At 37.0% G+C, this 13125-nt stretch overlaps 1 protein-coding gene across 2 annotated transcripts in view; it reads left to right on the plus strand.

Annotated features, from left to right (window-relative positions):
- The window catches only part of LOC123865208 (transmembrane protein 68), a 32239-nt gene extending 22643 nt beyond the window's left edge, over positions 1-9596 (plus strand). For both annotated transcript variants that reach the window (XM_045906091.1, XM_045906090.1), the window contains exons 2-7: positions 2686-2824; positions 5354-5451; positions 6198-6362; positions 7059-7252; positions 7550-7753; positions 7940-9596. In XM_045906091.1, the coding sequence (XP_045762047.1) occupies positions 2686-2824; positions 5354-5451; positions 6198-6362; positions 7059-7252; positions 7550-7753; positions 7940-8152 (1013 nt within the window). In that variant the 3' untranslated portion in view covers positions 8153-9596. The remainder of the gene's footprint in view (positions 1-2685; positions 2825-5353; positions 5452-6197; positions 6363-7058; positions 7253-7549; positions 7754-7939) is intronic.
- The last annotated feature ends 3529 nt before the right edge of the window (positions 9597-13125 follow it).

Raw genomic sequence — 13125 nt, forward strand, 5'->3', positions numbered from 1 at the left:
ACACGTACAGACTTCATAAACACTAACTTTTAGTAAAAATAAAAGAACAGTCATACCATACAGCATAAACGCTTAACAGCGCTTATGTGACCCCAAATAGGCGACAATGCGGCGGCTTATAGATACCCATTGGCTGCAACCCTGCATCGTTAGCGCGCCACGATGAGGTGCCTCGCAGTGACGCGCTCGGCATCAGGCACACAGCGCACAGCAAAGCATCAGTGGTGACCATCGTAGGCGATGACGTTTGCACTTCACGAACTCACCAAAAATTCCGAGAAAAGAAAGATAAGCACAATATTATTGTTTGACTACAAGTAGCTCCCAGTCGATTCATAAAGTACGTCTGCCCCAATTATGAAGATCTATATTCATATTACATAACAATCATATAACCACATGAAAATCAATTTCACAAGAAACTCAAAAGTGAACATCATAAAATAATTCGATTTTACATTCAAATTGCGATCGCCATGCTATATGCAAAACTGAGTTTGAGCACACTGAAAGTGTTCATCAACCGATTCTGACGTAAATGATATTATTGTACCCTTAAAAATAATTTATAGGTACCCCACACGTACCCCGTGTTGTCTGTATGACTGCAGCGGGAATATCACTGACGACGCGAAAAAAAAATAACCTTAAAGGTTTATAGAACCTTATACTATGACTGAGCCTTGTGCAAATAAAAACACTAATAGCGTCAAAGCTTGTTTCTTAAAAACTTCTGGTTGAAATTTGCGGGTAGTCTGAGAACTATTGTTACCATCCGATATACTAGATTTTTTTTTAAAATTAATTGCTGCAAAAGTAGGGATTAGGCGTTTAATCAGTATGTATTTGTGTCAGTTCATAACCTCTCAACAACTTTAACCGATTTTGATAAATGATACGTCATTCGTCTTGATGGCGTGTGTGTCAATGGATACATAAAATTCTTTAAACAATCAATGTGGTGGATTTCATACGATTTAATGTAAGAGCCGAAAAAATATGCAGCGCAAACAGCAGTCAGGAGTTTTTATTTTTTACTATTTAACTTATTGAATTACTTGTTAACTTTTTCGTACCGGTAGCACTCTAGAATTAAACTGCGAATTCAAATTGCGGGTATCTCGGCGAGATGCAACGTGAAAAGTGGATGGTTGAGCGGGTTTTTACCTAATTCGATAAAAAGTTGACTAAATAAATTGGTTGAAATTTTAGCATTAGTATTTACCGCCTTTATTTCATCAGTTATATATATACAGCACGTGTATTTTTGTTAGGAAAACTGTAAATAAAACAATACACACGAATATCACATTCACAAAAATTAAAACTAAAACTCTACGAGCTAGCTACCTTGCCTTACCCAAAACTAGAACAATTTATGGCAGAAAAACCCTTACCTATGAAGGAGCTAAACTGTACAACAAAATACCTGCACACATAAAAAAAAATGTACACTCATTCAATCCATTTAAAACTGAATAATTAGCTGCTCACATTATGAGTAATGCGAATTACTTCAGCAAATGCGCTGAATGAGTACTTCATTAAATGGCGAATATTGTAAACTTTATTTTCTCATGTAAATGACCTTTTTTTATGAGAATACGTTTTTAAACCTAAACCTTTATTTGACGGTCAGATATGCCACAAATTATAGTTATATTTTTAGATTCAGCTATCACTCAAACCATTCACTCTATCCGCGAGCGTATAATGACCACCTATCATAACCCGCGTGCCCTAATACTAATTTCATAACCTCAAACAGGGTGTTAGCAATATTAACCTTTCACGGTCATCTCATCAGTAGAGGTTACAAACACGATCAACCTCATTACACTATGCATCAATATCATTAAAAACGGGATTAAAATTTGAAATGGAATAATGGATGGATCATACCTCAGTTATTACGCGTAGAAGTTGAGGGTAGGTTGCCATCGGGCGTAGAAACCATGCACGCTGCAGATGAATGTACCTCCGGTTCAAAACTCTTCTAAGGACCTTCCGGGCCCCAGAAGTGGACGATCTTCATTGTCGCTTGATTTTTACACGGTGATTCGTTTCCCTCTTGCGGAGGAACAAAGTAGCCGGCATGTATTTGCCGAATCGTTAATTGGCGCGATTATGCATCATAACTTTCTTTATTAATCCCACTTCTGAGATGAAACAGTGGGTTTAAATAAAAAGAGCAAATCAGTATAATCGCACTAATTTATTTTATCACTTCACTCAACACACTAATAATTACTCTCATATATTTGTTACTAATACACTTATTTACTTATTACACATCTATTACACACTTATTACACTTATTTACACAAACCGGCAGTATTTCAGCTTATAATGCGTACGATACAATAATAATCCTAAAAATGAGCTCGCATGGCTTTATATGGCGTTATCCCCACCGAAGGCATTCGGCAGTTGTTGCTGAGTGGCGTTCGGCTGTCAATGGCGCTGGCGTTGGCGTTCAATGGCCGCTAGACTATGATTGGCCGGCGTTTGGCTCGGCTTGACTCGGATAGTCTGGTTGGCGTTGGCGCGTTGCGATTGGCTGAGGCGGTGTGGCGTTACATTTACAATAAAGCATATAAAACAACAAAAAAAAAATCCACATCAAGCTCCAAAGTTCCAAAACGAATCTTCTGATCGTTTATAATTGTTATTTATTTGTTGCAGTTGAGTACGTGGACAATGAGTACAGTTTGTGGCTGACGTGGTTCCTGACGCCAGTTCTGGTGACCTTCCTGCTACCCGCCGTCATCATCGTCCTCATCTACACCAGCAGTATCATATTCCACCTTTACAGACTCTACAGGTGAGTTCACTAACACTACGTTAACAAGGAGGACACTTAGTGGCTGACCTCTTTCTACTGCCAATCATCAGCCAGCCAGTCGTCATCAACGTATTAATCTACACCAGCCCAGCAGCATGCTCCACCTTTACATACTAAATATTGGATAGAATCAGGCGTTACTTTGCGGAAGTTCATGTTTAGCAAGAAACAGTTAAAAATTATTTTGCTATAATCCGCCAACAGAAAAAATCTGTATGGTCAAACATGCAGTTACAAGCTAAGCACCGCTTACCTCCCCAACCAAGCAATAAAGCCAAGTTCCCAAGCAAGCACTGCCACCACCACTCACATGCACCACCACACAAGACTTTTCCACTACTCTCGACGCACGTTTCGCCCCGACACCGGAGCATCCTCAGGAGATTTCGACTTTACAATGCTGTATTGTCTAGTAATCTAGTTAATCTACACCAGCCCAGCAGCATGCTCCACCTTTACATACTAACATTCGTTCAGCAACACTACGAGTATATCTACACAATATACTGTGTACGTATGTATGTATGTACTTTCAAATGAAGGGTTATGGGGTAGAGAGGACGAGAAAACTAAAATATATATTTTTATTTATTTACTTTTATACCGAAAGTTGTACTTACCAATAAAGAGAAAAAGAAAGAAAAAGTGGACAGCGAAGCACTTATCTCTAAAAGAATCTCTACCAGTGACCCTTGGCAGTGCGAGAGGTTGTAAATCACACTAATATTATTAAGGAGAAAGTTTGTATGTGTGTGTGTGTGTGTGTGTGTGTGTGTGTGTGTGTGTGTGTGTGTGCGTGTGTGTGTGTGTGTGTGTGTGTATGTTTGTTACTCCTTCACGCAAAAACTACTGAACGGATTGAGCTGAAATTTAGAATGGCAATAGATTATACCCTGGATTAGCACATAGGCTACTTTTTATCCCGGAAAATCAAAGAGTTCCCACGGGAATTTTAAAAAACCTACATCCACGCGAACGAAGTCGCGGGTTTCAGCTAGTTGTCTCATATTTTAAATTACAAGTTGACGACACTTGACGACAACTATTAGCTTAAAGAAACGTAAGGGTGCAACTTGGCTAGAAGATACCTATCCATTCTTGCGGTCTTGCCTTAAAGGTACTTAGTATTTTAGATTTCTGTGTAGCGTCTCTCACGAGAAATGATTGGATCAACGTGCGATTGTTTCGATCGTCGAAACTCGAAACCGTTAGTTATCATTACTGTAAATCTACTGTTTCTGGGCAAAGGAAGGACACTCTAGTGCTACTGAGCAGTTTTTACAGTACCTAGCCCAAAATTAAATTTCAATTTCAATTTCAATTTCAATTTATTGCAATTCCAGGAATAATACATGGATACCCAGTTTTGGGTGTCGCAATTTGGTCTGGTGCAGCAGACCGTGGTAGGGATTAGTCCACCCGTTGCACTATTGTCGTACCCACTCCTGGCACAAGCTTTACTCTTAATTGGAGGGGAAAGGGGAGTATTGGTCATGATTAGCATGGCTAATATTCTTTTTTTTTTTTAATTTCCCATTACTCGTCAGTACATTAGAGTTGAATGAAGACTGCCGTAGACACTCGACAATTATATTAAATGGCAGTGTCTGATAAGGCGTAAATAAAAACTTATATCTCCTCACTTTACTACCTCATTACCTTGATCATGTTCATCTCGCATGGATAATTACTAGTATAATATAAATTATAATTAGTCCAATTAAAATAACAAAAATATATTAATGGAACCGGATTCCCGAATAACTCGGCCAGACTTTTGTGATAATTTTGTAGACAAAACAAGGTTTTTTCATATAATATGTTAAATAGATTATTATATATAAACTAGTATGTTCTAGTAATATCAGTTTGTAAAATACAAACAGATTTAGGATGGATTAAATCTCAGATACCGAATCTGAGGATTAAGTTTTCCGACTGCCGTCGATGAGCGAGAGACGGATTGAGCTAAAAACTAGAAACGAGTTGGCGAGCAACGATAAGCGATTGTGTAGTTGGGATAGTTTTGTTGCTGAGCTATAAGCGAGTGTGCGAATGCGACGGAAGAAAGAAACTGACACCGCTACGAAACCGTTATTTTCTTTTTTTAAATAAAAAATTGGCCACTCTCACTCTCACATGAAGGGTTCCGTGCCATCTTACGAGAAATATCCTTTTTCTTAATTTTCATGATGGCAATTTTGAACTTTTTATTATTTGTTATAGCAGCAAAAGAAATACTTATTCTGTGAAAATTTCAACTCTCTTATTACGGTTCACTAGATACAACCCGCTGAAAGACAGACGGACGGATGGACGAAAGCGAGGCTTCGTAATAAAATCCCTTTGCCACACTTTACCCTAAAATTACCTTTCTGAATTCAGTGGTTCCAACAGCTAAAATTGAAATTTGTGGTACTATTCCGGGGTATCAATACTGGTAATTTTAATTCAAGAGGTCTAGTGCACTCCTTTCAAGATGTAAAATAAGCTCGGCCATTGTTTCAGGTTGCGAATAGTGCAAGGCGTCAACCACAATGACTGGAAGCAAGCCGCTCGACTCGCCGTCTGCGCTCTATGGGACGCGCATGGCTGGCTGTGGCATGGTAATATACCCCTTTATGTAAAACATAGAATTTAGGTACACATTTTAGGCACAGATTTTTATCTATTCACGACACATTTACAATATTCAATGCAAGACAGTTTTAGTCTATGTGTATGCTGGCGTAGCACAGCACACGCTTAGATTTTAGCGTAGATTTTGCAGGGTAGGGCAGTTGAGGCGCTGTTTACGCCAAGAGCGACGCAGCTGAGTGACACAGTGAGTTGTTCTAGTTAGTACAAAAAATAATGTTTCTGAGTTCACGTGCACGCGTCGCGCTGATATCTGTACCAGAACCGCAACGCGATGCAGAGCAGCACAGACACATCTCTGCGTCGCACGTCCTGCGCCACAGTATACCTACGCTCACAATAGGTTGATGCTAAATCTGCTCTGCCTTGAACTACGCGACGTCGTCTGCGTCTTAGCATACGCTTAGCCTTATAATATTAGCCGACACTTCGACCGGGATTTTACCCTTAGTGTGAGAGCCTTGAAAAGAAAGGCAGAGCCTTAATGTTTTTTGAATATATGTGTTATGAATTAGCTGCTCACATTATGAGTAATTCAAGTTACTTCGATAAATGCATTGAATGAGTACTATTTATTTATGCAATAAAATGGCGAATAGTGTATTCTTAGAGTTAAGTTCTCATGTGAATGACTTTTCTATGTCTTTATGAGAATAAATATCTTTAAACCTAACCTATATATGTATAGGTTTAACGAGATCTCTTTATACACCAGGGTACGAGATCCGAGGTATCGAGAACATCCCAGACGGGCCGTTCCTGCTGATCTTCTACCACGGCGCGCTGCCCATCGACATGTACTACTTCACCGCGCGCCTGCTGCTGTTCAGGAGGCGGCTCATGCACACCGTGGCGGACCGCTTCATGTTCAAAATACCCGGTGAGTACATGTTCTCTTGACCCGGGTCCTTTTTAAGGTCACAGTGCTCGCCACTGTACCAGGGAGATCCACAAATTCAAAACCGGCCAAGTGTGAGTCGGACTCGCACACCGAGGGTTCCGTTCTCGGGTATTTTTTGCGACATTTTGCACGATAAATCAAAAACTATTATGCACAAAAATAAATAAAAATCTGTTTTAGAATGTACAAGTAAAGCCCTTTCATATGATACCTCACTTGGTATAGTTATCTTACTTTGAAAATTGAAACACATTGTAAATTGAAGAATTGAAAAGAGCAACCGCCGAGTTTCTTGCTGGTTCTTCTCGGTAGGAACGGCATTCCGAACCAGTGGTTAATTATTTGACGATTCAAAAGCACTTGTAAAAGTCTATTTGAATAAAAATCTATTCTATTTTAATTTTTGTTTCTGTGATGTGACCACGAATTCACGGATTTCAGATTTATTCCTTTACTTGTGCTATTAGACCTACCTTCATGCCAGCCAACTTTCATGATTCTAGGTCAACGGGAAGTACCCTATAGGTTTTCTTGACAGACCTGACGGACGGACCGACGGACAGACAGACAACAAAGTGATCCCATAAGGGTTCCGTTTTTTTTTGAGGTACGGAACTCTAAAAATGTAAAAAAAGTTAAAATTTTCGCGCACTACAACAGTTTTTCATATTCCAGGCTGGGCGTCCCTTCTGGAAGGTTTGTGCGTGATACCAGGCACAGTGCAGACTTGCGCCGGAGTGCTCAAGGCGGGCAACTCTCTAGCCATCGCGCCGGGCGGAGTCTACGAGGCTCAGTTCGGAGATCACTACTACAGGCTCAACTGGAAGACCAGGGTTGGGTTCGCTAAAGTTGCTCTCGAGGCGAAAGTGGTAAGTTTTTAGATACTTTTGACTGTGATGTGACCCTAGCTTATATATAACTCTCTCTTAAATAAGCTGATGGTTGTCCAGTGTCCAAATATAGGACAATTCTCATCTATTCAATCTCAATCCTCATTAATTGGCCTATGTACCTACAACACGGCAACACTATAGTAACTTTTTCACGGTCTTTTTTCCTTTTCGATTTTTTATATTTTACGATTTCATTGGCTGGGCAGATCCTAAATTGTTCATATGAGTGAGCGAGATAGAGTGTAGCTTCCACGACACCTCTTTTTTCCACAGCCGGTAGTGCCGATGTTCACACAGAACGTTCGCGAGGCGTTCCGCACAGTGGGCTGGTTGCGCGGCATCTGTCTGCGCATCTACGCCGCCACGCGCATCCCACTAGCGCCGGTGTACGGGGGCTTCCCCGTCAAACTCGTCACCCACCTCGGACCCGCTATACCTTACGACCCCGCGAACACGCCTGAACTGTTACAGAAGAAGGTACGTACATCATATTCTCCATCTCACACCCTAGTCAGAGTTTACAGAATTTTACGATATTTTAAGCCACTATGATCAGCAAAATGTTGTGGAGTTTTGAAAAATCAGCTTAATATGTTTTAGCCTTCTTTGATCTATTGAACATACTAGTACGTCGGCTTATTCATTAAAATTTCATTTTTCCAGGTTGCGTCCGCAATCGAAGATTTAGTGGAAGAGCACCAAAGGATACCCGGAAGTATCCTCCATGCCCTTATAGAAAGGGTGTACGAAATGCCCAAGAAAAGGCCGAAAACGATCGCCCACACTAACGGGATCTGCCAGAACGGGATCAAGAAGACTGAGAAAGAAGATAGTTTAAGTGAAAAGTGCGAGAGTGACAAAGCTAAAGTGTCATAGTGTGTATAGATGAATTGTGAATGTGAATTTAATGTGTGTTAAAAAAAATACTTTTTAACCCCGAATTCTGAAGAGCATTTCTTAAGAGGATCTTGAACTTGCTAGTTTGTCAATTTGACCATGATGATAATATAATATGTAATAGTAAAAATTTTTCAAATTACAAACGAAAAAATCTCTTGTAGATAAATAATTAAGGTGATCTTAAAAGAGGTTGTCTTAACAATTAATTGATGCTTCAGAATTCGGTTGTTAGTATTTTTGAACCCCGGCGACGCCTATACAGCGTTCTTATCTTTATGGCGTCGTAACTTACATGACTGGACCTTTTTTAATGTGGTTTCTGTTTTTTGAAAGCTGCTTTACTCGGAATTGTACTTCTCTATCGCTGTCAAACTCTGATGACGGAGTCAGGCCCCAGTCAGACTCACTCTGCACTTTTTTAACTACACGGATCCATACTAATATTATAAATGAAAAATGTGTGTCTGTCTGTCTGTCTGCTAGTTTTTCATGGCTGAACAGTTTAACCGATTTTGATGAAATGTATAGAGTTAGTTTTCTTCCCGGGGACGAAAATAGGCTACTTTTTATCCCGGAAAATAAAAGGTTTTCCACCGGATTCTTAGTGGCCCATCCTTTTAACCAATTTATATGAAATTTGGTAAAGAGGTAGCTTAAAGAAAACCCAAAGTCCACGCGGACGAAGACGCCGCCATCATTTATTTAGTTTCAAATAAAGAAAGGCAAATCTTATCAACTGTTCTTATACTGGTACAGTTAGCTAATCGTGCATACAGTGTGCTTAGTATGAGATTTTACGTCTCGTCATCATTGATAGCATTCAAGAGTCGAGACAAAATAATGACAATGTAAAATGGACCTAAAGTTCTTTGACTTAAAGTAAAAAAATTCAGTACCACCGATTTTAATTTCGCAACGTTTTGCTTGGAGTGCGAGCTGTAGATGTATGGACAAATATGAGCTTTAAAACAGGCAATTAAGGTCCATTTTACTGCAACGCTGAAGGGTTTCGAGGCTGAAATTTTATCAACGTTGGTGAGACTCTGACAGCACCAGTACAATGTAAATTAAACTGTAACGCTAACCAAATACGTCTGTTTTTATAATGACGCGAATTGGTAACGACCATCTGTGCAGTGACAAAGGCAAGAAGAAAAGTTTGTGATTTTTGAAATCATTTTAAAAAATGGAGAAAAAAAAACTTTAAAATTGGTACATTTTGGGGGTTATCAAATGTCTTATTTAATACTTGTTAGTTTGAGCACTGTGTTATGTGTATTGATGTACAAAGAAAGCATTTCTTTGGAAATAATGAATTTATATTAGGCTTTTCGTCGAATATTTAAAATTTTACTAGATCAAATAAGTTATTAGTAATGATATAATATGTATGTAGGTATTTGGTTGGGTATTTTAACTAGAAAAAATTGTCAGGACTACTGTTTTCAACCCCCGACCCTAAAAGAGGGGTGTTATATGTTTGACGTGTGTATCTGTGTATCTGTCTGTGGCATCGTAGCTCCTAAACTAATGAACCGATTTAAATTTAGTTTTTTTTTTGTTTGAAAGGTGGCTTGATCGAGAGTGTTCTTAGCTATAATCCAAGAAAATCGGTTCAGCCGTTTGAAAGTTATCAGCTCTTTTCTAGTTACCTGTAACCTTCACTTGACGGGGATGTTAAATTTTTTTAATTTACACTTGTTTTAACTGGCCTTATGGCTTTGGGTTCTAGGAGCTTAATTATTAAACTAGATACTTAACAAGCCATAGCATGACGTACATATAATTTTTTATCCAGAATGCAATCGTCGCCTTATTTTAATAATGTATATATGATTATAGATAGCATGTGTGATTATAGATATTATACAAATCACTTGTGCGAGCGAGATACAAATAGACTATCTTTCAATTCTTTTTTTTGATGTAAGTAATCTTCTAACTTTATATAGTAGTTTTTATAAAAAGTGATAAAAGCCAAGACTATTACTGAGCAAGTGTCCAAAATTAATTACAAACTGGTTTCTAATTTAAATAAATTATATTTTTAGTATAAAATAAATACCTATCGGGTTTAGTTTGATTTCAATATTACTTATAATTGTAGTTAATGTCTGGAGCATTTTTATATTACTTATTAATTACCATATTGTAGTAATTGTGTAGGTAAGTAATGATACTGGTATAAGAATAGCAATTTTATAAGAATAATCAATTTTTCCTTAGCTTACTGCAACAATTAAACGGATCTAGAATAGTAGTACTAATCATTCGATCTCACTTACACAGCACACCTGTGTCTTGCGTGAGAGTGAGACAGAATGATTAGCACTGCTTCGTTTCTTTATTGATATGAGTTATAAAAAGGTAAATAGCAGTTCACTTTTTGAGTAACGACGCATTATGCCTAACGCCGTTCTACACTTACCTACTACTACTAATACTACGGTAACGTTCTCAACTTTGATTTTATACCTGTATCACTGTTTCAATGTAAGATCGTCGTAAGCGGCACGCTATAGCTGGCGCATATGACTTTCTTACGCTACGCTATACGCTAAGGAAAAATAGAATGACACCTTAACATTTTTACTCTATTATCATTAATTATATTAACCCAATATATACGTAATACAATGCTAGGTCTCCAAATGTCTCCAATTATGTTCGATTTTTAAATTAACTAAATTCTTGTTCAAATGCTATAGTATGCTGCTAACTTCACTCTCAACTTACTACTTAGTGTTACTAACATAATAATAACATTATTTTGTAAGTGAAGTTACCGGAAGGTGTCAAGCCATACGAGCAATTGATCATGTATGGCGACCCAGCTATACAATAATAATAAAATAATATATATGTATCGAAACATATTTTTATATTAGTAGAAGTTTATAGAATTTTGGCATATAAATAGTATAAATACAGCATTTTTGTATAATGTATACTGTAGAAATATGTTTAGATTGTTGTGAATCAGTGTCTGCATTTATTTATTTAATTAATTAATTTATTTAATATTTTTTAAAGAAATCAAACAGTACAATAATTATTACAATAAGGACGTTGCCTGGTTAATCGGCATGTCATCGGCATAGTTTCGGTATGTGTTCGGTTTAAATACCGGAAGCTTACCGAACATCGAAAAAAATGATAGAAGGGAACATTTAGATGCGTAGATATAGTGTGTTTCATCGAATTAGTACCTATGGCGTTATGTTGGCTCCCCTGTCTGTTGGGTGGTCATTGGCACCATATTGGCATGAGAAGACGAAGATTATGTTTATTTTCATTTGATTTTCATTTCATTCATTCAGGAAAATCAAATGAAAATAAACAAAATCTGCGTCTTATGCAAATATGGTGCCAATGACTTGGACAGACAGGGGAGCCAACATAACGCCATAGGTACTGTTCGATGAAACGCACTATAGTAAGCAACGCGGTATCGTTACGGTAATCGTTTATACATATTCCGCACTGACAGCTCAGAATTTTATCCTAGGAAAGCAATGAGCGTCATTGCTTTCCTAACAAAATTAAGTAATGTTGCCAGCAGTAAAAAATCAACTGGAAATATATTTTTTTGGTAGAAAAAATCATTAACCACGTTTTACAAGTGTCGCCAAATTGTTTTAGAAATAAGCAAAAAGACTTAAATTTTATTTTAATCATAATTACTTGTTTAACAAAATATTGGACTTAGACAATTGCCATTAAAAAAAAAAAAACAATTTTGCGCTTTATGAGGCAATAATTTTATTAAAAATGTTATTTGATTTCACAAAAAAAAATTGAATGCGTATATTTATAGCGGCTGTATACATTTCCAAAAATAACAAAATATTTATAATTAGGTATTTTTAAGTATCAAGACATCTTTCTTTCGTGTTTAGAATTTTATATAATATTTTGTATCTTAATTTAATATAGATCCTGTACTTTTATTAAGTAAGATTAATTTATAAGGTCTTGTGATTGCTATTTAAAAATTGTACTCAATTGTTTTAGGTATCCATACATTATAATTTTCGTAAAAAAAAAAAAATTTTTTTTTGCATTTTGTATTGATTGTGACTTACTGATTGACAGTTTTTTTTGCGTACATGCCAATGCTCTGAAATTTAAACAGCCCAAATATATTGCCATATTTAATAAATTATAATAACACGTAATTTTAATTAATGTATGTAATGAATAATGTCTCAAAATATAATATGCTACATATCTTTTCTTGTATATTTTTGGAACATAGATATTAGTGTGTTTCGCTTAGGTGCTAGAAGTTGGATGTTATATACTTCATTCTGTATTCTCGACATAGATATACTTAATTTCCAGATAATATATTGTATATTAATTAATATGAATTAATTTTTAAGGAAATATACATATATTTTCAAATTAATTATTTTATTTCATTATTGTCCTTTACTTAAAACCAGAAATACAATCCAACTTGGTTCACTCTTAGATCAAGGAACTCTAAGGGTTGGCTGGATACCAGGCTTAATCATTTATCTATGTATGGAGGTTAACTACCTAGGTATTGGAAACAACATGTTTGGCATATCCTTACAATTTGTGCAGATTACCTAGACCTAGTCAGAGTCAGGAAATTCTGTTTTGATCCTGAATCGACATCTGACAAATATTAGGCTAGGGACGTAAGGAAAAAAGTTGCTTCATAGCCAACCTCGCGTCAAATGTAGATAGCATTTGACGCCTGCCAGTTACGTCGAAGCCTCGATGTTTAGTTACAAATTGAAAGTATGCTGTTGTAATGTAAAGAGAAAAAAAAAGTTCATTCACTGTCACCTTAAAGTTTAAAAAAGTTATGTAGGTAGGTACTCATATATGCATATACTTTGAAATGAAGTTGACAGGTCGAGGTCATTGACGTTCCTAATCTTATTTTGAGAGCACTACTTAGGTCCATGGCACTA

This window comes from Maniola jurtina, chromosome 5 (genome assembly GCF_905333055.1).
Source record: "Maniola jurtina chromosome 5, ilManJurt1.1, whole genome shotgun sequence".
Classification (NCBI taxonomy): Eukaryota; Metazoa; Arthropoda; class Insecta; order Lepidoptera; family Nymphalidae; genus Maniola; species Maniola jurtina.